Raw genomic sequence first — 26,431 nt, forward strand, 5'->3', positions numbered from 1 at the left:
TATTTATGTGAATCAAAGTATTCAGAAAATCTACAACTTGTACTCCATGCATGTCATTTGTGTTGTTCCAGTGGATTTCTATATTATTTATTTATTTGAGATAAAAAGAGATCAAGACAGACACAGAGCTCCCATCCATTGGTTGACTCCTCAAATGCCTTCAACAATCAGGATACTGAAGACAAGAGATAGGAATTTTATCCAGGTCTCCCACATGGGTGGCAGAAATCCAATTACTTAAGCCATTACCACTACCTTCCAGGTTCTCCATTAACAGGGAGCTGGAATCAGGAGCTGGGGTCAAATATTGAGTCCAGGCACTCCAGTGTAGCACACAGGTGTCCTAACCAGTGTCTTAATCATCAGGCCAAATACATACTCTAGATTAATTATTAAGTTCAAAGGAGGATACAAACATGTGTATGGATCTTCCTGTCTACCAAATCTTGACTCCACCAATTCCCTACCACCCCATGTGCTCAAATCACCTTCTTCTCTCAGATATTATGGAAGGATGATTGGATAGGGAGTTCACAAAGTTTGACAATCAAAGTATGCTACTCAAGGTCTCTGATAAGACACACACAAATTTACTATCCTAATATTTCGCTATTGAGGCTGTGGAAAAAGTATAAGCTACAAGAAGATTATCTGCAGGAAATTAACCTTTACAAAGTGAAATGTCTGTTTTACTATGTTTGTTTTAAATTATTAAGGATGATAAAAGGACCTGTAAAACAGTTTTCTGGAAAATATAAATTCACCATGATAGTTTCTGAAGATTTTATTTCATCTGCTTCCCCACAGTAGAAACATGTGAATGATCAAAGCTATGACTCTAGCACACAAGATCCCATAAAGATTCACAAGGTCTTTGAGATGCCCAAATACCAGAGATTTGTGAAATCCATAAAGAATGCATAAAGTATAGGCACCACAAGGAGTTGCAATTAACTACAATAACATATTGACTGACAAGAGTGAGGGAGCCAGAGCTTAAAACATCCAGGTCTGCCTACATAAGATGAAAGACAGAGCTCTTCTGAAGTGAGTGTCACATCACAGAAACACCCCTCAAGGATTTCTCCTGGGGATTAACATGTCAGAAAATGTAGTGTGCAAGGAATACCTCTAGACTCATCTCATCTGAAGCATCCAGAGAAGAAGCATGGGTAATTGTGAAGATTCACTATCATTGCAGAAGGCAGTTAGGCTAATCAAGTTGATGGACAGCAATTAAGATGTGTCATCAAAGTCAAGTACATATAGGACATGTGTGTGGATGAAAACATACACATAGGAGACTAGTGTCTCAGAGAACAAGAACCCCATGACTTCCACGCACTCTTTTTGTTTATCCAGAAACAGGAGCATCAGTTTGATGAGGCCTGGCTCCAAAAACAATGCTTTTTTTTTTTTTTAAATCTAAGTGTGGAGTAAATATGGCCAGCTCTCTCTGCTCTCCATCTCCTATTCCTTGCACGGAGCTCACATGCTGACAAAGCAGTGGCTGGTAGGAGTCTGTCTTATAAGAAGACAATTCCATGAGGACAAATTTTTGTTTCAAGATCAAGACAAGTTCCACATCTCAGTCTTAAGTGCCCTTGCAAATGAAGTAAGACTTAGGACCCCACCATAATGTTTTTAAACAAAAAGTCATTTATTCCTTTTTCTTATTTTTTGACAGGCAGAGTGGACAGTGAGAGAGAGACAGAGAGAAAAGTCTTCCTTTACCATTGGTTCACCCTCCAATGGCCACTGGGGCCAGCACGCTGCAGCCGGTGCACTGCGCTGATCTGAAGCCAGGAGCCAGGTGCTTCTCCTGGTCTCCCATGGGGTACAGGGCCCAAGCACTTGGGCCATCCTCCACTGCACTCCCGGGCCACAGAAAAGAGCTGGACTGGAAAAGGGGCAACCGGAACAGAATCCAGCGCCCCAACCGGGACTAGAACCCCGTGTGCAGGCGCCGCAAGGCAGAGGATTAGTCTATTGAGCCACAGCACCAACTATTTACTCATTTGAAAGTCATAGTTCCGAGGGGAGTGCATGTCACACAGACAACAGCGGGGAGACTTGGGACGCTCAGGGCACCGAGTCCACACATCAGCGCTGGAAGGGGAGGTGAGCTCAATAACCCGATACATTGGTGGGGAAACGGGGGTCAGAATCTAGAGGGGGGCCGGAAAGTGCAGCAAACTCACTACCGGAAAGAAGGAAAAAAAAAAGCTTCGGGGTTTCTCTTCCCCCTAACCTTGCAAAGGTTACAAGGCTGCAAGGCTTGAAGAATTCCCAAGAGACAAAGGGCAGGCCTCCTCTCTGGATTTACATATCAATGGGGGAGAGCTAAGGAACTGAGTCACTACAATTCAGTAGCCTAGGCAACCCAGTGGGAGTCCAGAGGAGCCAAAGACTGGAAGCGAAATACCATCAATTCTGCACGGCCATGCCATGCGGTGTTACTTACCCCCTGAATAAATAAAATACATAAATAAATAAAAAGAGAGAGATTTACCACGCATAACCTGAGGGTGTCACCTTTGCACACCCTTAACCAGAAAGAACCAGGCAGAGCTCTCAGGCCGCACCCATCTCAAGCCTCCAAGGCTCCTCCAACAGCAGGCAGTCCACTTAACACGGACACAGTATAAAAAAAAAAAAACGCACAGTGACGCAAGAAGAATTAACTATGCCGAGTAACAAACACAGAAATAGAAGGAGCAAGATCAACGATGACACTATGATGCCTCCAAATAAACAAAACACCCCAAGCCAAGATTATGAAGATGATGAGATAGAAGAAATGCAAGATACGGATTTCAAAAAATTTATGATAAGAACATTTAGAAGTTTTCAAAAGCAAATCCTTGAACTACAGAAATCCTTAATGGACAAGATTGAAAATCTCTCTCGTGAAAATGAAATTTTAAGGAAGAGTCAAAATGAAACTCAGAAACTAGTAGAACAGGAAACTGTTAAAGTGAAGAGAAATCAAAATGAAATGAAGAGCTCAATAGATCAAATGACAAACACATTAGAAAGCCTTAAAACAGAATGGGTGAAGCAGAAGAGAGAATATCGGACTTAGAAGATAGAGCACAGGAAAACATACAGTCAAACCAAAGAAAAGAAGAGGAAATTAGAAATCTAAAAAATATTGTTGGGAACCTACAGGATACTATTAAAAAAGCCAACATTCGAGTTCTAGGAGTTCCTGAAGGCATGGAGAAAGAGAAAGGATTGGAAGGCCTTTTTAGTGAGATACTAGCAGAGAACTTTCCAGGTTTGGAGAAGGACAGAGATATCCTAGTACAGGAAGCTCATAGAACCCCCAATAAACATGACCAAAAGAGATCCTCACCACGACACGTGGTAATTAAACTTACCACAGTGAAACATAAAGAAAAGATCCTAAAATGTGCAAGAGAGAAACGTCAGATTACTCTCAGAGGATCTCCAATCAGACTCACAGCAGACTTCTCATCAGAAACACTACAGGCTAGGAGGGAATGGCGAGACATAGCACAGGTGCTAAGAGAGAAAAATTGCCAGCCCAGAATATTATATCCTGCTAAGCTCTCATTTGTGAATGAAGGTGAAATAAAGACCTTTCATAGCAAACAGAAATTGAAAGACTTTGTGGCCACTCGTCCGGCCCTGCAAAAGATACTTAAAGATGTGCTACACTCAGAAACACAGAAACACGGCCATCAATATGAAAGAAGGGAAAGGAAGAACACCTACCAGTAAAAGAGCATGGGAAGCTCAAAGCATATACTAGAAAATATTTCCGGGAAAATGGCAGGGCAAAGTCGCTACGTATCAATAGTCACATTGAACATTAATGGTCTGAATTCTTCAGTTAAAAGACATCGTTTGGCTGACTGGCTCACAGAACACAACCCAACTATTTGTTGCCTACAAGAAACACATCTCTCTAACAAAGAGGCATGCAGACTGAAAGTGAAAGGTTGGAAAAAGATATTCCATGCCAACAGAAACCAAAAAAAAGCAGGTGTAGCCATATTAATATCAGACAAAATAAACTTTAATACAAAAACTGTTAAGAGAGACAAAGAGGGACACTATATAATGATTAAGGGTTCAATTCAACAGGAAGATGTAACTATTATAAATGTATATGCACCTAATTACAGGGCACCGGTCTATTTAAAAGATATGTTAAGGGACTTAAAGGGAGATTTAGATTCCAATACAATAGTACTGGGGGACTTCAATACTCCACTCTCAGAAATAGACAGATCATCCGGACAGAAGATCAACAAGGAAACAGCAGATTTAATTGACACTATTGCCCAAATGGATCTAACAGATATCTACAGAACTTTCAACCCTACATCTACAGACTTCACATTCTTCTCAGCAGTGCATGGAACCTTCTCTAGGATTGATCACATACTAGGCCATAAAGCAAGTCTCAGCAAATTTAAAAGAATTAGAATCATACCATGCAGCTTCTCAGACCACAGCGGAATGAAGCTGGAAATTAGCAACTCAGGAAACCCCAGAAAGTATGCAAACAATGGAGACTGAACAACATGCTCCTGAATGAACACTGGGTCATTCAAGAAATCAAAACAGAAATCAGAAACTTTCTGGAAGTAAATGAAGACAACAACACAACATATCAAAACTTATGGGATACAGCAAAAGCAGTATTGAGAGGCAAATTTATAGCAATAGGTGCCTATATCAAGAAATTGGAAAGACACCAAATAAATGAGCTTTCAGCGCACCTCAAGGACCTAGAAAAACTGCAGCAAACCAAACCCAAATCTAGTAGGAGAAGAGAAATAATTAAAACCAGAGAAGAAATTAACAGGATTGAATCCAAAAAAAAACACTACAAAAAATCAGCCAAGCGAGGAGCTGGTTTTTTGAAAAAAATAAACAAAATTGACACCCCATTGGCCCAACTAACTAAAAAAAGAAGAGAAAAGACCCAAATCAATAAAATCAGAGATGAAAAAGGAAACGTAACAACAGACACCACAGAAATAAAAAGAATCATCAGAAATTACTACAAGGACCTGTATGCCAGCAAACAGGAAAACCTATCAGAAATGGATAGATTCCTGGACACATGCAATCTACCAAAATTGAACCATGAAGACATAGAAAACCTAAATAGACCCATAACTGAAACAGAAATTGAAACAGTAATAAAGGCCCTCCCAACAAAGAAAAGCCCAGGACCAGATGGATTCACTGCTGAATTCTACCAGACATTTAAAGAAGAACTAACTCCAATTCTTCTCAAACTATTCAGAACAATTGAAAAAGCGGGAATCCTCCCAAATTCTTTCTATGAAGCCAGCATCACCTTAATCCCTAAGCCAGAGAAAGATGCAGCACTGAAAGAGAATTACAGACCAATATCCCTGCTGAACATAGACGCAAAAATCCTCAATAAAATTCTGGCCAATAGAGTACAACAACAACTATCCCTCTTTGCATACGATATGATTCTGTACAGAGAGGATCCAAAGAACTCTACTGAGAGACTATTGGAACTCATAGAGGAGTTTGGCAAAGTGGAAGGATATAAAATCAATGCACAAAAATCAACAGCCTTTGTATACACAAGCAATGCCATGACTGAGAAAGAACTGCTAAGATCAATTCCATTCACAATAGCTACAAAAACAATCAAATACCTTGGAATAAACTTAACCAAGGATGTTCAAGATCTCTATGGTGAAAATTACAAAACCTTAAAGAAAGAAATAGAAGAGGATACCAAGAAATGGAAAAATCTTCCATGCTCATGGATTGGAAGAATCAACATCATCAAAATGTCCATTCTCCCAAAAGCAATTTAGAGATTCAGTGCAATCCCAATCAAGATAACAAAGACCTTCTTCTCAGATCTAGAAAAAATGATGCTGAAATTCATATGGAGGCACAAGAGACCTCGAATAGCTAAAGCAATCTTGTACAACAAAAACAAAGCCGGAGGCATCACAATACCAGATTTCAGGACATACTACAGGGCAGTTGTAATCAAAACAGCATGGTACTGGTACAGAAACAGATGGATAGACCAATGGAACAGAATTGAAACACCAGAAATCAACCCAAACATCTACAGCCAACTTATATTTGATCAAGGATCTAAAACTAATTCCTGGAGCAAGGACAGTCTATTCAATAAATGGTGCTGGGAAAACTGGATTTCCACGTGCAGAAGCATGAAGCAAGACCCCTACCTTACACCTTACACAAAAATTCACTCAACGTGGATTAAAGACCTAAATGTACGTCCTGACACCATTAAGTTATTAGAGAACATTGGAGAAACCCTTCAAGATATTGGCACAGGCAAAGAATTTCTGGAAAAGACCCGGGAGGCACAGGCAGTCAAAGCCAAAATCAACTATTGGGATTGCATCAAATTGAGAAGTTTCTGTACTGCAAAAGAAACAGGAGAGTGAAGAGACAACCGACAGAATGGGAAAAAATATTTGCAAACTATGCAACAGATAAAGGGTTAATAACCAGAATCTACAAAGAGATCAAGAAACTCCACAAAAACAAAACCAACAACCCACTTAAGAGATGGGCCAAGGACTTCAATAGACATTTTTCAAAAGAGGAAATCCAAATGGCCAACAGGCACATGAAAAAATGTTCAAGATCACTAGCAATCAGGGAAATGCAAATCAAAACCACAATGAGGTTTCACCTCACCCCGGTTAGAATGGCTCACATACAGAAATCTACCAACAACAGATGCTGGCGAGGATGTGGGGAAAAAGGGACACTAACCCACTGTTGGTGGGAATGCAAACTGGTCAAGCCACTATGGAAATCAGTCTGGAGATTCCTCAGAAACCTGAAGATAACGCTACCGTTTGACCCAGCCATCCCACTCCTTGGAATTTACCCAAAGGAGTTTAAATTGACAAACAAAAAAGCGGTCTGCACCCTAATGTTTATTGCAGCACAATTCACAATAGCCAAGACCCGGAACCAACCTAAATGCCCATCAATGGTAGACTGGATAAAGAAATTATGCGATATGTATTCTTTAGAATACTATACCGCAGTAAGAAACAACGAAATCCAGTCATTTGCAACAAAATGGAGGAATCTGGAACACATCATGCTGAGTGAAGTAAGCCAGTCCCAAAGGGACAAATACCATATGTTCGCCCTGATTGGTGACAACTGACTGAACACCAAAAAGGAAACCTCCTGAAGTGAAATGGACACTATGAGAAATGGTGACTTGATCAGCATAGCCCTGACTGTTAATGGACAACTTAATACATTATCCCTCTTAGTATTTTTTTGTCTGTTCTACTTAATATGACTGGTTTAATTCTGTAATTATCACACAGTTATTCTTATGTGTTGAAAATTAACTGAAATGTGATCCCTGTTAAACATAAGAGTGGGAATAAGAGAGGGAAGAGATGTATAATTTGGGGCATGCTCAGGCTGACTTGCCCCATTTGGTAGAGTTGGAAACATACCAGGGGATTCCAGTTCAATCCCATCAAGGTGGCATGTGCCAATGCCATCTCACTATTCCAAGTGATCAATTTCAGTTCACAATTGATCATAATGAAAGGACTAAGAGTCAAAGGGAGCACATAAACAAGTCTAGTATCTGCTAACACTAACCGATAGAATAAATAAAGGGGAGAGTGATCCAACATGGGAAGTGAGATACTCAGCAGACTCATAGAATGGCGGATGTCCTAAATAGCACTCTGGCCTCAGAATCAGCCCCAAAGGCACTCGGATCTGGCTGAAAAGCCCATGAGAGTATTTCAGGCATGGAAAGCCAAGACACTCTGGCAAAAAGATCTCTGTGACTGAGATCCCAGTGGAAAGAACAGGTCTTCAAAGAGGGAGGTGCCTTTCTCTGAAGGGAGGAGAGAACCTCCACTTTGACTATGACCGTGTCTAAACAAGATAAGAGTCGGAGAACTCAAGGGGCTTCCATAGCCTTGGAAACTCATGACTGGTGCATAGGGAGATTACTGATGCCATAAACAGGAGTGTCAATTTGTAAAGTCAACAACAGGAGTCACTGTGCACTTACTCCTCATGTAGGATCTCTGTCCTTAATGTGCTGTACATTGAGGCTTAATGCTATAACGAGTACTCAAACAGTATATTTCACTTTGTGTTTCTATGGGGGTGCAAACGATTGAAATCTTTACTTAATGTACACTAAACTGACCTTCTGTAAAAAAAAAAAAAAAAAAAGAAATTATCAACTCCCAACTTGACTCTCACTGGGATTAAACATGACAATAGGTCTGATCTGATTTCATCATCATTTAAAAAAAAATCATCTATTATTTTTCACTTTATGTTTCAGTGTGGGAGCAAACTGTTGAAATCCTTACTTAAGGTATACTAAGCTGATCTTCTGTATATTAAGAGAATCGAAAATGAATCTTGATGTGAATGGAAGGGGAGAGGGAGTGGGAAAGGGGAGGGTTGTGGGTGGGAGGGACGGTATGGGGGGGGAGCCATTGTAACCCATGAGTCGTACTTTGGAAATTTATATTCATTAAATAAAAGATAAAAAAAAGAAAGTCATGGTTCCGTAAAGAGAGGAGAGGCAGAGAGAGGTCTTCCATCCACTGGTTCACTCCCCAATTGGCCGTAATGGCCAGAGCTGCACTGCTCAGAAGCCAGGAGCTAGGGGCTTCCTCTAGGTCTCCCATGTGGGTGCAGGGGCCCAAGGTCTTGGGCCATCTTCCACTGCTTTTCCAGGCCACAGCAGAGAGCTGGATCAGAAGTGGAGTAGCCGGGACTTGAACCAGCACCCACATGGGACGTTAGCACTGCAGGCAGTGGCTTCACCAGCTATGCCACTGCATAATGATTCTAATTAATTTTAATGATATTAACATGCAATCTCTGATCCTGAGTTGTTACTGCAAAGGGATGTCTAAGAGTGCCATGAGAAAATTTCCTTTAAGGCTAAAATTACCTCTAGGAGGTACAAACAATACTTAAGGTTCTAGCAGTCTTCAGGGGACAGAAGGTAATAGGTAAGGCACACTCTTTTAAGAGAATCTAATACTTGACTATATCAGAAGAGGCTACCTTAAACTAGATTCAAAGCTAGGTCTGGGTTTCCCAGTCCCACTCTTTACCTTACTAATCAGTACTTCATTTAGTTTATATGATCCCATCCCTGATTTTTGGGTGTGGCACACAAATTCCAAGGCTCTGGGGAGTGGGGAATGTATTTTGGACAGAGTGAGAAGAAATGTGATCAAGACTTCATATGAAATACTTAAAGAATTTAGGGAATATTTGTGTTTTTTTTTTTTAACTCAAAGCTAATGAACTGGTTTATCCAAATGTGTTTTTACGGTAAATCCATGTCTTTGTGTAGCTTTTCTAACTCAGAAGTATAAATGTTACTAACAAAAACATCTTTTTGATATTTTAGTATTTATATTTTTATTACAGTTATTTAACCTGGGGAATGTTAAATAATAATCATTTGATTTTTATGTCATTGTTTTGAGTAGGTTAATAATTGAACTATTCAAACAAGTATACAGTAAATTCCTACTGTTTTGATAGCAGGAATACAAAATAAACTTATGAGGGAAAATTAGGAAATTTGAGATTTTGAAAGCAAGAAAATTCTTGGGAAATAATGTAAGCTCTTGGGATCATTTCAGACTTCAAGAAGCCATGAAACCAGTGGATTCAAGCCGAGATCTTCTTGGGATAAAAGAAACCAGGTGATATCTGGGTAACAAAGGGGAAAAATTGAAATTTGACTAAGGTTCATCTCTGACAGCACAGGCAGCAGGGTACAGATAAAGGATCTGGAAGGTCCTGGAGTGTGGAGTGACCTGGGGGGAGGCATGGTAGAAGAGGGGCTGTGGGTCAGTTGCTTCTTTTCATCACCCCTCCCCCATTCTCAGAAGCTCTTTGTGATGAGGAGCCACAGTTCTGTGATGTGTGCTAGGACCCTGGTCCCTTCTACAGAAAGGAACTCTCAGAGCTCAGTGTCCTGAGGGTAGCAGTGTGAGTCATGATGGAGGGACATCTTCCTCCTCTGAAAGGTGTGAGTGCCACATGGCTGCGCACCAGCTTCACTTCCTGGGTGGTGGACATCATCTTTCCCATCCTGTGTGGAGTGGGGCTCTTTCTCCTGATACTCCCCTGCCTCAAGAGTGACCCATCCTCACCACCTGCTAGACAAAAGGGGAATGTCAGGAAGGTAAGGAGTTCTTGGTCAAACACAATATAAAATTATTTTTTCTACTCATATTTTCATTTTATTTCCAGACCAACTAGAGAGACACTAAGTTGGTAAATTTTGGGAACAGACACCATCCCTCAGGGAAAGGGTTAGACTGGGCACTATGATTTCTATCAAAAGCTCTCAGATCATATTCATGGGTTCACACCAGGACAAAATAAAACACTGTTACTCAACAGCCCATGAGTGGATCACTCAGACAGTTCAGTACAGGAATAGGGAATAAATAAATCCCCCATGAACCTCACACAGAGCAGCTCTTGGTGTGCTTTTCAAACAGCAGCCATACATATATGTAATAAGAAATATAATAATAAAAGATGTATATTTTAAATAAAAGAACACCAAGGTCCATTAGCCAAACATAGCAGCTAGTGATGGTGTTCATGAGCACTGAACGTAAGTAGCTTATGTGGGGAGAGGACAGAGAACTGGGTCCCAGGTGCTCTCTCCTATGTCTCTCAGAGTCAAGTGCAGAGAAGGGGAAAGAGCAGAAGCAGGAAGAAGAGCACCACTTTGAAAGGTAAGGCTCTGCCCTTCCACCTGGAGCCCCCACAGATGACCTGTACTCACCAGCCCTGAGGGACAGAGCCACAGCTCATGGAAGCCAGTGGCAGAGGCTTAAGGGGCAGGCTGCTGGGAAGGCAATCAGAATTTGGGTCACTTCTCAGCTTCCTGTTGGCAATGAAGCTGTGGTAAACAAGAGATTGGCAACACCTAATAGGGGCGCTGTGAGTTGCAGAGAGCCAACACTGCCTGCATGTGGAGTCTAGATGTGGACAAGCTGTTTCACTTTAATAAGATGAATTCTTTGAAGTGAACCTGTCTTTTCTCCCCTATAGAGCAATTGTGAGGACCATAGCTGGTGACTCAGGTGCAAGCACATTGTAAAGCAGAAAGAGCTGCCCTTCTGTAGGCCTTGCTGTCACTCTCTGGGGTCATGTGGGCTGGACACTGATGCTGAGGTTCCAGAGTTTAATTTCCCAGGGGTTTCCCCTGAAGGGACATTCTATTTGGCCTCTTAGGAGGGCCCCAGATCCTTCCTTATGTCATTATAACCCCATCTCCTAATTTGCAGCTTGTAGAGAGTTCCTGCAGGAAGCAGAGGAGGCACGGGGGCTGCTTTCACTTCTTCAAAGGTGACAAATTTCTACCTCTCTCTTTGTCCCTTGTCCTTCTTGCTTCGGGACTCATGACCTGACCCTGGGCCTGGGGCTGACATGGGTGGAAAAGCTACAAGATGGAGAGGGAAGTGATTGAAGCACTGGAGTGAGGGTGAATCTCTGGGAGGCCTCACAGGGGCCATGGTTCCCACCCTGAACAGCTGGCCTGTCCTCCTGACCTTGTCTGCTTCTGGCTGAAGCTTGTGCCTCCTGTCTCCTGCAGCCACCAGGGGAAGCCCCCTGACCAGGACAGAGCTCCTCATCTCTTATATCAGGACTTCTTGGGAGAGCAGCATGAACCAGCACTGGCCAGAGTCCACCAGCCTCATGAGCGTGATGCTTCACCTGCCATCTTTACCTCGCCAGCTTCCCCAGCTCCTCTGCCTTCGGCCTCCTGCCTCTCACAGGAACCTCATGAACTCCATTCTGATTTGCAGAGAATCCCAGCTGGCCCTGTTCCAGAAAGCACCCCTCCAGGTAACTCCAATTTGGCCTCTCTCATCATGGCCATCTCAGGCCTTGACCACTTAAGTGGTTCATTCTCACTCTTATCCTGGTGGTGGGCAGCTGCCAAGACCTTTGTCTTCCTCAGTTCACTGCATGGAAGATCCCAGCAAGAGCATGTTTCCCACCGTCCACAAGAGACCTCATTCTGGGGTGATCCCACATGCAGGCAATTGGAAGCTGATGGCTCCTTGTTTGTCAGCTCTGATGTTCGGAAGCTGCTAGAAATACTCATCTCCAAGAGAGTAGAACAGATGTGGAAGGCAAAAGAAGATGGGTCACTTCTGAAAGAAATGCACCCAGGCCACTGCCTGAATTCTTTGGGGAATCTTTTGAGGTCCCCTCGTGATAAGCAGGCTACCACCATCTCACAGCCTTTATGCGGGCTGAAAAACAAGCCAGTGCAGCCACTGCATCCTCAGCAGCTCTCTTACCCTAAGGTCTTTGGGGATCACTTGGAGCAGGAATACAGCCAGCTTTTCTGGGGCCTCCCCTCCCTGCACAGTGAATCCCTAGTGGCTAATGCCTATGTCTCCAGGAAGCCTCTCAAGTTCAAAATTCCCTCAGTTAAATTCAATATCAGCTCTAGTTCTCCAGTTCAAATTCAGTCATTGCCCCAACATCTGGCCCAACCACACAAGTTAGAGACCCCACACCATGTCCCATGCTTTCCCACAAAACAACCAATTTCATCTCCATCTGAGGTTAGGACCTGCAAAACAGCCTGCCCTACATCCCAGCAGAGGGCACGATCTATCATCCCAACCTATAATGAACAAATGGAATGGCCCTTTCAGAAGCCAGAGAAAGCAAGGAGGGCAATACTTTCTCGTTGCCAAAAGTCTCAGGAACTCACTGGCCAACCCACTCTCAACCATCCCCAGGGCAACCAGGAGGATACAACATCTTGTTGTACATTTCAGGAGAAAACTGGCTCTATCCTCTCAACTGAAAATCAACAAATTGAATGGCCCTTGCAGAAGCAACAGGAACAGAGGAGGACTTTAGTCTCTCATTTCCCGAACCCACAGGAAGTCACTGGCCAACCCACTCCCAAACTTCCCCAGGGCAGCCAGGCCTCCCACACCTACAAGGCTTCCTCCACTGTTCCTGGCTATTCTATTAGCTCTAAGCTCCGTGAGCCACCAAAACAGCAAAGTCAGGTGAGATATTTCAAAGATAAATGTCAAGATGGTCCTCCCTACAGAGCCCAAGCATCTTGGAAAGTGATACAACCTCAAGAACAGTTCTTACAGACCTGTCAGTGCCAGGCAAAGGATAGGCACCAGCACTGTCAGACCTGCCAGTCCAGTGTATTTACAGGTATAGGCAACAATGAGGAGCAGATTATGGGGTCTATGCGCTCTAGAAGAATTTTTGGCAAGGGTTCGATAAGGTTCAAACTAGACAAACCAATCAAGAATGTAGGGCAAGATAGGAAATGCTCAAAAGATATAGTCTGGAGTCCAGGTAGCACCTCAATGAAGTTTCTGGAGAGTAAGAAATCAGAAAGTTCTTTGACAACATCTGGGAAGGGTGACTGTGAAAATTATGTAACCAAGAGCTCCAACAAGAAGCATCTTGAAAAAAATCTGAAAGCCCATTTGGGCAGGAAGTTGGGGCAGATCCAGGAGGGCAAGATCCCTGTGAAAGTGCGTCGGTCCTTGTTTGCAGTCAACTGTGCTGCTCCCAAGTTTGACACCCATCCAAAACCTAGAAATTGCACCACCTCAAAAGGCCAGAGGTCCTTCACAGACACCACCAGGGAGCTTTCATTTCTTGATCCACACATTCGACTGATGCTAGAAACACACATTATAAGGTTCCGAGTGAGGCAAAAGTGGGGGCTACACCTCCAGGCTCTTGAGCCTAGAAATCTCAATTTAGGTGCAGTTCAATCTTCAGCCCTTACACAGTCAGCCTTTTCAACCTCAGCTGTCCGTGAATCTGGTGCCAAGTTGAGAGCCAAGGCTGCTGACTTCCTAAGAGAACTTCCTTGGAAAGGTCAAAGAGAGAAAGTTATGACCAAAAAACCAGTTCCCACCCTAGAGAAGTGTCCACTTTCTCCCTCACCTACACATAAGGAAGTCCAGAGGGCCCTAAAAGCCACGCCATGTGGTAGTAACCGTAAGTCTTCAGTGGCTCCTCTGACTGGACAGCCAGGCAGGCTGCCTGCTCAGCCCCTCACTTATAATCTCCCAGGCAGAAACTGGCAGAGTCGCACTGTTCATGGAGCTGGAAAAGACTGCTTAGAACTGAGTTCAAGGCAAGCCATGACAAAGTATGAGCCATGGGAGGATAGAGGAGACCTGGGCTCACCAGACCCTTGCTGCAGCACAAGAACATTTATGATCAATGCAGGATCCCAATCTCCAAGGGAGAAAAAGACCAAGGAGGCAGGGGAGGCTAAGGAGAAGGTCTCTACTTGGGAAGTCTCTGTGGGAACCAGTGTGGCAGCAAAGTCCCACATTAATGTGAGTCTGAAGAGTTTAGAATCTCTGGGGATGAAGAAAACACCCTCACCCTGTGAAAATTCCACTGACCAGCATCCAGGAGAACCAAGACAGAAAAGAAGGATTACCAAGGAATTGGAGCTCAAAGTGGAGGTAGAGTCAGAGAACCAGCCTCAAGACACAACCACCAACATTATCCAGCAAGATATACCCCCTGTGTTACTCTCTGATACAGATGTGCCCACATCTAGGGGCCCACTGAGCATCTCTCAGAGCGTGTCCACTAGTGACATATCAGCAGCTTTCCAGGAGCCATATGACCCTCTATCAAGAAAGAGAAGCAGCCAAGGGCAGCAAGAACCCAGAATCCCAAAAATGAAGGACCCACATAAGAGTGTGATCAAAACATTTGATTCTCCTAACAGGAGAGAGGTCTGCAAGAGGCCTAAACCAGGAGAGAAAGAAAGGATTGCAGGACAGAAGATCCTCCCTGCCCATGGGAGGAGCCACCCTGCCCAAGACAGGGAAACAGGAGACACCCTGGGGATTAAGTCTTCCCCACTCCTGCCAAAGAAGGGACAGGTACCTCCAGAAAACCATGTCAAGAAAATGGTGTGCCTTAGCCCCAACAAAAAAGGCAAAGGGTGGGGAGATTATCTGCAAAAAGTGAAGCCATCATCTGCCATTTCACAGAGCAAAGGAACAGTCATAAGCAGATATTTTGTGGAGAAGAAGGAACAGGAGGCCCGGGCCATCATGACATTTGTTGCCAAGATTCTGGCAGACAAACTGAGGCTTCACTATGGACGTGGTTCCTTAGAGTTAAGTTGGGCTAGGGAGGATGCTCAGACTCTGGTGGGACGGAGGAGTCCTGGCCGCAAGAGTCCCTTATATCTAGAAGAAAGGAGAGTGGTGACAGAAGTGGATTTTGGTCACCAAGTCAACCCCAAAGACCAAAGACATCTCATCAGCAATAGATGTGTCAGAGACAGGGACAGCAACTGGGACTCTCCACCCAGGAAGCCTGTGTCCCTAGGCAGCCCCTGCCAGGTCAGGCCAAGTGTGGCAGGTGCCTCTGGCCACCTTCATCATTACCCAACAGAGAGGGACCTTGAGAAATGTGTCTCATCTTGTCAACCAGGTCATGATTCCCACACCTTTTATGGTGCAAAAACTTTTCTACTACAAAGATGTCAGTTTGTGCAGAGAAAAGTTGTTTAGCCTCATGTCATTTGATGCTCTGGGGACTGATGGCTTCTTCTTAGAAAGGTATCTCTTACTTCCTAATACACATGTATTTTGTCCAGAGCTAGTGGCTTCTGTCTGTGCCATGATGGGGTGTAGGAAGGGGTCAGAGTATGCTCTTCCTGACATGGCTTCTAAAAGGTTTTGGGCATGGAGGGAGCCTGACAGTGACGTTTCAGGCCCTCATTCTAAATTCCTGCATGATTCCTTAGGTTTTCACAATCTAGTCATTTGAGAAACTAGTAATAAAGAGCCTTCAGGACTTCTCAGTTTGAGCAAACCTTATGAAGACTTCACCCAGGAATTCACTCAACTGATCCTCCTTGCCTCCCCCTGACCTTGAACTTTTGTGCAGCTGTGGAAAGGCTTACACAGACATTATAGGGTCAAGAGGCTTCACACATCACAAAGAGGGCACAAGAAGTTTACGGGGTGTCATGAGTTGGTCATGAGCTCAGAGGTGGGGAACACTTCCCTCACTGGTTCTCTTGGTAGGGAACAGACACAAACCTGCCCCAGGAGCCCCTTCTTTCTCAGATGAGGGTTGAGAGAAAGATGGGCCTTCCCAGCCTGTCTTGTCTCAGCCTTGATGCCATGACAGAATCATTCACTCTGCCTCCCTCTCTAGAACTGCGGCAATGACAGAACCAGTAGCTCTGAGTGTGGCTGGGTGGGAGCTACAGGATGGCTGCTGAGGGCCATCCAGCCCCTGCAGATACTTGCCTGCCTTCCTCTCTGTGCAAGGCTTCCTGTGTAGTATCCACCTGATGGTGGGCATAGTGTCGTTGCTCCCCCATTTGCTCAGGGAGGAAACTTCCTTCCCTTCACCACCAGTTGACCCCATAACCATATCTCATTGACTGAAGAATCCCCAGCACTTCAAATGAAAGACAAGAAAAGGAGGAAGAAAAGTTACCATGGGAAGGGAGTAGAAACATGAGAAAGAAGAGTCATTATCAACAATTGATTCCGTTCTCTAGCCAGACATGTAATTAACAAATGTAAACCTTGAGGCATAGAAATGTTCCCCAAGCCATACATATCCTCGCTTTCTTTTGACTCAGAACAAATGCTTTCCACATGGCAGCATACAATCTACATGGAAGGATTCTCTTCACAGACAGCCAGGAGATATCCTGAGGACACATTAATCAAGGTGATATCCCTGGGGGTAATACTTCCTACACTACCATTTATGATACATATTACCATTTCAGCCCCCAAAGAAATCTCTTCACCATTTAGATAACATATTTCAGAGTAAGGAAACCCTTCTAATAGCATTCTGTTATTTTGAATCATGGTATGGTTTACTAGGAAAATCATTACAAATGAAAATTTGACATTTACTTCCATGAACAACAGAGCAGCATCTACCCTTCAAATTAGTCATCTCAGAAATGTTGAATAGTAAAGGCAAAGTACCAAAATTCAGTTCCTTGATATGTCTTCCTTTCTTTAACACAACCCAACCACCATACACACATATAACCTTCCTGACAGGCATGGAGGTTCCTTGGTAATGAGGCCCTAGGTGGGTGGGGAACTAACTCATGGATGTGAATAAGACAGAGTTCACTTAGGGGCAGATGGGAAATGTTAGAAATCCCATTTAAATTGATTTCCATCACATACTTAAATATATATATATATATGTTTTGTGAGACCTATAAATTATAGAACCAGGATTCTTTCATATAATCTCCAAATAAATAATTACGTACATTATTGGAGTTGCATACTCAGGAAATATTTCACTGACTGGGAGAATGACAGAAACCTGGGGGAAATAGTGACATGAGCCAGAGTGTCATGATCTTTCCAAAGCAATGGATTCGAAATCCAATGCAACCATTGGCTCTGGATTCTATCAGGCAAATCACTGTGAGGCTTATCTAGAGAGAGTGGGAGCCACTCTGATACAGCAAACCCATTTCAGTGTCATCTCCCAGGAAGAAGGTGGGAATCATAGAAGTGAGTTAGTTTTCCTCTCCCTACTTGCCTGCAGAAATTGCTACTCCAGCCCAGAAGGGTCAATAAATCAGTGGTGAAAGGCTTTGCTGAGCACAACAGAAAGAGAGCTCAGACGCTTGCTATCAGACATCTGGCTGTAAGATGAGATATTTCATTGGACCAAGATAATTTCTTTATAGTTGTATCAATATATGAGGGGAGGTGGAACCTCAGTAATGTCAGAGCTGAGGGGAACTGGGGCTGGAACCAGTGGGGACCTCAGGTAGCATCTCTCAAAGACTGGTAAAGAGCAGTACAATCATACACCAGAGAATTAATTACAGTCAAAAATACATTGATTATGTTCATATCAGAGCATTTGAAGTGACATCATCCCGTAATCCACAGTCTCACTTTCCTTGCTCTCAGTAACTTAAGGTCAACAAGTGGCCTGAAAATATTAAATGTTAAATTACAGAAATAAAAATTTCATAAGTTTTAAATTAATCCATTATATGAAGAGATGATGAAAAGTTTATGAAAATAGAATCAAGACAGATTTATATTAATGCAAAATATTTTGAAATCCACGCATTTTTTTCGTAATACACATTTCCAGGAACTTTTTAAAGAACATTTTATTGTTGTATAGTTATAATTTTATTAGTAGTGATTAATCTCTTACTGTATCTAATTTATAAATTAGAGTTCACCCTAGGTTTGTATGTCTAGGGGAGAAAAACAGTCTATAAAGAGTTTGACTTTCTGTGGTTTCATGCATCAACTAAGGTTCTTGGGACATACTGTTGTGGTTAAGTAGTGACTGTTATATCCTATTGATTTCAAAGGCCAATAGAAATCAGTAATTCTATTTACTAAGTTAAGAATCTTTCATTTTCAAGTATGGAAAAAATTCAAAGATATTTGTTTTGGATCATTTAAGCAGTTCAGGGGAGAGAACTGAAAAAATATTATTAAATAAATCAAACATGGATGTAAAGCTTGATCAGAAAAGTGGGGCTGTTAAAATATTGGTTGAGTTAAAAAATAACAACAATATTTCAAATTATTTTATCTTGCTCAAAAACTGATAAATTTTGTAAGAAAGTTCTAGCTACAAAGTCAAGCAACGTGAAGTGCTAGCTTAAACATGAGAAGGCTGAACCTATTTTCTTCCACTACATTACTTCAAAGCTGTGAAATAAAATTATTAGTATTTAATCAATGATCAAGTTTTAGTGAAGCCAGCATACATAGTCGCTAGAAGTTTGTGCTAAACGGTGATTCTGAAGTCAAGTTGAAAAAAATATTTCAGTTTTGATACAAAGATCAATCTCTTGGACTAGATAAATAAATGGGCTTAAATAAAACCTCACACTAGTTAATCCACTGCACAGTATCTACCTTACCCAGAAATCTTCTGCAAAGGGGAATGATGTTTTTCACACTTGTATGATATTTAACAGTTATGGGTCAGGAGTACTCCGCCACTATGATATTTAACAGTTATGGGTCAGGAGTACTCCGCCAAGATGAAGCCAGATGTCATCAAGACTGAAAATGTGGAAGTCTTGCAACTTTCTCTCATATTTGTAGCTGTCAAGTTAGATATTTCATTTCATAATGATACTCTCTTTATGATGCAGTGATGCATGAAGGGATGGAGGAACGACTGTAAGTTAAAAATTTGAAAAAATTTGAAACAGACATTTGGCATAGTGGTTAAGATGCCACTTAGGGGACTTAAGCTGCTGCTTGGAATGACACACTCCATGTCATGGATATTCTACTTCCAACATAACAGTTTTAACATAAAGTGGTTTAAAATATTGTCAAATTCCTCTTCTTCATATATTTAAATAATCAAATGCTTTTTATTCCCTAGCTTATTGATACAGTGTGTAACACTGATTGAGTTTTGAATGATGAACATGTCATGAATAATACCTGGAATAAATCTCACTTGCTCATGTTTATAATTCTCTTGATATACCTCTCTAGATTCAATTTGATATTTTGGTTTAGATTTGAAATCTAAGTTCATGAGAGGTATTGGTCTGAGGTTTTCTTTTGTATGGTTTCTGTCTGGTTTTGGAATCAGGACAATACTGACTTTGCAAGCAATCCTCTGCAATGTTTTGGGAGAGTATGTGTAACACTGATGTGATTCCTTTGAATGCTTGGTAAAATTCCCTGATGAAATCATATGGTCCTAGAGATTTGGAGGAAGAAGAAGATGTGTGATTACAAATTCAATTTCATTATCAGTTATAAAGAGAGCTATTCAGGCTATGCAGTTCATATTAGCTCAATTTTTTTAAGATATTGTTCGATTTCTAAGAAGCAGTTCAACAGATGAGCCTAAATTTGTCCTATGTACTCAATATTATTTCAGTGTTTCAGGGTCCGGTATGACATGGACCATTCATTTACAATAAATCTCTTCTTTCTTTTTACTTGTGTATTTTATAGGTTTTATTTATTTGAAAGGCAGAGTGACACAGAGGAACAGGAGTGAGAGGAGGGTCTCACTTAGGGTCTTTCTTAGCTTGCAAGAGATTTGATATTTTGTTTACTTTTGAAGCACTAACAACTTAATTTGTTTTTTTTTCTGATTTTGTTTCATAACTTTATGCTCCTGTATTTATTGTTTCTATGCATAGTGTCAGTTGATTTTGTTCCTTTTTCTAGTTTCTAGAGTTGAGAACTGAGACTATTGATTAAGCTTCTCTTGCTCACATTGGACGCATCCCCCATGCAGTTTGGGCAGCATCCTTATATTGTAATGTCACTTTTCCATTTTCTTTCAGTTCTATATATTTTCCCTTTGGAGCCTTAATCTTAGACTCATAGCTTACCAAAATGTATGTTGTTTAATTCCCAGATGTTTGGGAATTTTCCATCATCTTTTTCATTGATTTCTCATTTGATTTCCCATTGTCAGTGAACATACTTGTAGGACTTCAGTTATTTTAAATTAGTTGAGGTTTATTTTAAGACCCAGAAGGTGGTCTGTTTTGGTGAATTCAACATGGATTATTAGAAATACAGTGTGCATGCTGTTCTTGAGTGAACTAGACTGCATTCATATCAATTAGTGTTAACTGATTGCATTATTCAATTCTTCTATACCCTTGCTGATTTTCTGTCTATTCCATGGCTAGAGTGGAGTATTAAAGTCCTCAACTAAAATTGTGGATTTATTTGTTTTTACTTTCAGTTGTATCAGCTTGTGACTTGTGTTCAGAGGACGTCTTGTTCTATGTATACACATTTAAATATGAGCTTATATCTTCCTTATGGGTTGCTTGTTTTCTCTATATATATTGACCCTCTTCATCTCTAGTATTTTTTGTTATGAAGCCTACTTTCTTAATATTAAAATACCCAGTATGTATTTTAAAAATAATGTTTGAGTGATATATCTTTTTCCATTCCTTTACATCCAACCTACCCATGCTGTTATATTTCAAGTGAACTTCTTGTAAATAGCATATTTTTGATTACCGAAATTTAATTGGAGCATAGATGCAATTTATGCTACTGTACATAAAACTTAGCACACTTTATATTAGGTACCAGAATTATTGCCATCTCTAAGAAGCAAAAGAAAATTGTTACATGTTAAAGCTTTACTTTGTCACTTTATTATTTTGTTTGGAGTTTTGTCTATTTTCTTCTCTTTCCTGATCTTTGGGTTACTTAAACAGTTTTAGGATTTCACATTGATTGTGCATTAGAGGGTTTTAAAAATTATATCTCCTTATATGTTTTTCTTGTTTTTTCTTTCAGTTGTTATTATTATGTATTTTAGACATATTATACACAACTTACCACTGTCAAATCATATTTATGTTTCATCATTAGAGGTGTAGAAACCTTACTTCCAAATAGTTCTCTTTACCCTCCTTTCTTTTTAAAATAGATAAAAAGTTAGGTAATTCTTCTATATCCAATAGATACCACATTAGATGGTGGTATAATTTTTGTTCAAACATCTAGTATGGTTTCAAATAGATATATATGCTAGAAACAATTTGTCCTTAACCTTAAAAGGCCTTTATTTTCCTTTCATTGATGAATGTCAGACTTTCTGGCTGACAGTTCTTTTTTTGTCAACACTTCGAAAATGTTAGTCCACACCTCCTTATTCCCTTCATTGTTTCGTATGAAAAAAACTGGTCATTCAAATTTTAATCTCCTTTTATGTATACATATGATTTTAGTTGAATACTTTAAAGAATTTTCCTTTGTTTTTAGTTTGCAGAAATTTTGTATGTTTTGATATGAATTTGAGTTTATCTATTTAGGATTGAATTAGCTACTTGCATCTGTAGGTTTCTGTTGATAACAAATTTGGGATGACTTTAGTTATTATTTTATTGAATAGTAAAATGGTGCAATCACTGTGGAAAACAGTTTTTCCATTTCTCAAAAAGTTAAACAGAATCATCATAATTGTACTTTGAAGTATATACCCCAAACAATTGATAACAGGTGTGTGAAGAAAAGCTCACCCATAAATATAATAACCACACTATTCAAAATAATCAAAATGTAGGGAAAATCCAAAGTTCCATCAATGGATAAATAAATATTGTATATCTGAAATGGAATATTAATCAACTACAAACAGAAATTAAGTACTGATACGTGATACAACATTGATGAACCTGGAAACTATCATAAGGAGTTAGTTACAAAATATCACATATCATATAATTCCATTTTTATGTACTTTGCAAAACAGACAAATCTGTGGAGACAGATTTGTGGAGATTCATGATTGCATAGAGCTATGGGGTGTTGGGGGGTAAGGGAGTGCTAACCAAAGAGCCCAAGATTTCTCTCTGTGGTGCTGACATCCCATATGGGAACTGATTTGAGACCTGGATGCTCCACTTCCTATCCATGTACCTGCTAATATTCCTGGGAAAGTAGCAGAAGATGGCACAGGTGCTTGGGCCCCTATGTGGGAGATGTGGATGAAGCTTCTGGCTTCAGATTGGCCCAGCTCTGGCTATTGCAGCCATTTGGAGAGTCAACCAGCAGACAGAAGATCTTTCTGTTTCTCTCTCTCTCTCCCTCCCTCCCTCCCTCCATCCCTCCCTCCAACTCTGCTTTTCAAATAAATAAATAAATCTTTAAAAAAAAACTTCCCTCTTGTCTTGATTTGAAGAAACTCGAGAGATATGCAAAAGGTTGATCAATCAATCCCCAAGCAGGTATTGAATATAAATATTTGCCCTCAATTTTTCTACCAACACAACATGTCACAATTGGTAGACATGAGTTTTAAGGAGCAAACATGTGCTTTATTCACTTCCCCAATGGACCCAACAGTGAGCTCAGTATGAATAGTTGGTGGGGACTACATAAGAGCCTATCAAGGCTGGTGCCGTGGCTCAATAGGCTAATCCTCCGCCTTGCGGCGCCAGCACTCCGGGTTCTAGTCCAGGTCGGGGCTCCGGATTATGTCCTGGTTGCCCCTCTTCTAGGCCAGCTCTCTGCTGTGGCCAGGGAGTGCAGTGGAGGATGGCCCAAGTGCTTGGGCCCTGCACCCCATGGGAGACCAGGATAAGTACCTGGCTCCTTCCATCAGATCAGTGCGGTGCGCCGGCCGCAGTGCGCTGGCCACGGAGGCCACTGGAGGGTGAACCAACGGCAAAGGAAGACCTTTCTCTCTGTCTTTCTCTCTCATTATCTGTCGCTCCCGCTCTTCGTGGAGGAACAACACAAGACCCTGCGCTGTTCTTTTGTCTGCTCGGCCCTTCCTGGGTTTGCTGCTGGTCCTTCCCGGGTTGGCTGCCGATCCCTTCCACCTCCGTGGAAGGGCGGCTCCCCCTGCCACTTTCCCCACTTCCGCGGGGGAGCGGCACACCGCCGGCCGGCTCTCTCGGGGGCTGCTCAGGTGTTCCTTCAGATAGATGTTCCTGGTGCATGTTGTCTCTCTCCTCCTTTATAGTCCTCTTCCACCAATCCCAACTCTGCTACCCACACGCCGAGTACGCTGCTCTCCTCCAATCAGGAGCAGCTCCTGTAGTTTATTGGTCGAACTAGAGGCAGCTGCGTAGAAGCTGTTTACTCCTCTCCCAGCGCCATATTGTGGGAGAGCAGATGCATAGAATAAGTCTTAATTCCAGTAACTTAGTCTAGTCCAAGTTGCTCCCCACAACTATCCACTCTGCCTGTCAAAAAAAAAAAAAAAAGCCTATCAAGGGGCTGGTGCCATGGCGTAGCAGGTAAAGCCACTGGCTGCAATGCCAGCATCCCATATGGGTGTTAGAGTCCCGGCTGCTCCACTTCCGAAACAGCTCTCTGCTATGGCATGGGAAAGCAGTGGAAGATGGCCCAAGTCCTTGGGCCCCTGCACCTGCGTGGGAGACCCAGAAGAAGCTCCTGACTCCTGTCTTCGGATCGGTGCAGTTCCAGCAATTGCGGCCATCTCGGGAGTGAACCAACAGATGGAAGACCTCTCTCTCTGCCTCTCTCTCTCTCCCTCTCCCTCTCTCTTTGCAACTCTGCCTTAAAATAAATAAATAAATAAATAAATAAGGGCCTATCAAGGTATAATTCTAAAACTCAGAAATGAGGTCTACTACTGAGGGTAGAAGCATAGTCTTTCATTGTGCCCTTCAAGATACAAGATAGAATGACATGAAACTCTGCAGCAATGGGGACTACAGGCCTTCCGGGCAGAAAAAGTCTTCCTGCAAATACTTTCAATTTTGCTGATATTGGTGCATTCACATATGTATTGAAGGTCTGATATGTGTCTGTGTTTGTTCCTTGTTACATAGAACTGTAACTATATTTGTCTTCATAAAAACTAGAAAAGGGACCATTTTTGTGACAGCTTCCTCTTCTAGAATGTATTATGTAGCAAATTCAAAAGATAGGGGAAAGTACAAAGAAATACACAGATTTATATCCTCAAAATAATTACTCTTAGTAGTTCGATTTTCATATTTTTCTATTTATATTTTTGTATTGTTTAATTATGTACTCAAAAAGAAAAATAGGGATGGGTTGTGACATATTGGCTAAGATGCTGCCTGGAATTTTGGAATTATATATCATAGTATTTAGGCTGAAGTCCCTCCCAAATCCAGCTTCCTGCTAATGCATGCCATGGGAGGAAGTACCTCAGAATTCAAGTGGATGGGTCCTTGCCATGCATGTGGGAGACCTGGATTGGGTTCTTGGCTTCCATCTTCACCTCTGACCCATGCCATTGCTGGCATTCAGGGAATGAACCAGAGGATGTGAGACCCCCTCTCTGTATCATTCTGTCTCTTAAAAATTTGTAAAAAGCACATCATTATAAACACTTTTATGTTATTAACTTTTGTAAACAAAACATTTAATTACATACCATGATGTGCTATGATATTCTCTCATTTTTGCTGACATTCAGGTAGTTTCTAATAAAAAACCACTGAGATTGTACTTTATTATAAACAGCACTAACAAACTGCTTACTAGTCATTCTCAATCCAAAATCTTCCGAATTTAACCTGTTGTTTCCCTCTGTCACCAGCCTGATCTTGCTTTTTTTTCTATATTAAAATACTAAAGTTATTTCACATGTATATTTTTGTCTCCCTACCATGTCCATGTCTGACCACTGCTACTGCTGTGTCCTATCATATTGTTCCATATATACTTAAAACCAAGCACAGCATGGAGTTCCATCTTTAAAAACTAAACAGGCATTTTAGGCAACAAATTCTTGGCAATGGAGCCTAGACAACATTTATCAACTTGATAGGGAAAGTTATCACTATGCATTATTATAAAAGGGACTGCCAGATATTAACCGTTACAGACATATAGTAAGACGGAAAAGTTTAACAAACTACTTAAACTGTTTTTTGAAGAGACTTCCTCTACTGCCAAATATCTTAAATAGCTTCTTGGTCAGTCATTTGGAAGCAATGATTCTCATAATTGATGAATCTGGCTTCCACTTTGGGATGAGAACCACTTATTTCTATAGTTGCTTGCATTTTAGCTTTACTGTCTTCTACAGAACTAGGTTTCAGGGATTTTTCCTGTTTTTTTTTTTTTTTTTTTTTTTTTTTTTTTTTTTTTTTTAAGGCTTTTGACCTTTTGATCTTGGTGTAGATCGTTCTGAGTCTTTTCCCTCCTGGTTTCATTTTTGCCCATTTTAAGCTGGGATATCTTGTTTAGATTTCTTCACTAGAAGTTTTCTTCAATTTCTTTATTTTTTTTATTTTTATTTTTTTTTATTTTTGGACAGGCAGAGTGGACAGTGAGAGAGAGAGAAAGGTCTTCCTTTGCCGTTGGTTCACCCTCCAGTGGCCACCACAGCCAGCGCGCTGCAGCTGGCGCACTGCGCTGATCCGATGGAAGGAGCCAGGTACTTATCCTGGTCTCCCATGGAATACAGGGCCCAAGGACTTGGGCCATCCTCCACTGCACTCCCTGGCCACAGCAGAGAGCTGGCCTAGAAGAGGGGCAACCGGGACAGAATCCAGAGCCCCGACCTGGACTAGAACCCAGTGTGCTGGCGCCGCAAGGCGGAGGATTAGCCTAGTGAGTCGCGGTGCCGGCCTCTTCAATTTCTTAATCATCAAAATCATCATTTTCATCATCTCTGTTATCATCCATCATCATCATCATTGTTGTCATCATCATCTTCATCAGCTGCATGCTTTACTTTTTTTGTGGTATCTTGGTGCTGCCTTCAGAGACAGATCACTTTCCATATATACTTAATAGTTTCACAACCTCCTCCTCTTTGTCATTTGATTCTGCATCTTCCTCCACTGCTACAAAGTGTTGTCCACTAATATGCAGAGGTCCTTAACCACACTTCA

General features: G+C 41.5%; 1 protein-coding gene across 1 annotated transcript; it reads left to right on the plus strand.

The window, feature by feature from the left end:
• Positions 1-9,975: 9,975 nt before the first annotated feature.
• LOC100346281 (spermatogenesis-associated protein 31E1-like) lies at positions 9,976-17,065 on the plus strand. The gene is made up of 4 exons (XM_008260988.3): positions 9,976-10,228; positions 10,736-10,793; positions 11,349-11,409; positions 11,657-17,065. Exons 1-4 carry the CDS (start codon positions 10,040-10,042, stop codon positions 15,609-15,611), a joined length of 4,263 nt encoding a protein of 1,420 aa, XP_008259210.1. The 5' UTR covers positions 9,976-10,039; the 3' UTR covers positions 15,612-17,065.
• Positions 17,066-26,431: the final 9,366 nt, after the last annotated feature.

The sequence above is a fragment of the Oryctolagus cuniculus genome, chromosome 10 (genome assembly GCF_964237555.1).
Source record: "Oryctolagus cuniculus chromosome 10, mOryCun1.1, whole genome shotgun sequence".
Taxonomy (NCBI): domain Eukaryota; kingdom Metazoa; phylum Chordata; class Mammalia; order Lagomorpha; family Leporidae; genus Oryctolagus; species Oryctolagus cuniculus.

Excerpts from the sequence above, each read along its gene's own strand:
- LOC100346281 (XM_008260988.3), top strand. The coding sequence starts at position 10,040 with ATGATGGAGGGACATCTTCCTCCTCTGAAAGGTGTGAGTGCCACATGG. Across the intron at positions 10,229-10,735 it reads AAAAGGGGAATGTCAGGAAG|AGTCAAGTGCAGAGAAGGGG; the intron begins GTAAGGAGTTCT and ends TATGTCTCTCAG. Across the intron at positions 11,410-11,656 it reads CTGCTTTCACTTCTTCAAAG|CCACCAGGGGAAGCCCCCTG; the intron begins GTGACAAATTTC and ends TGTCTCCTGCAG.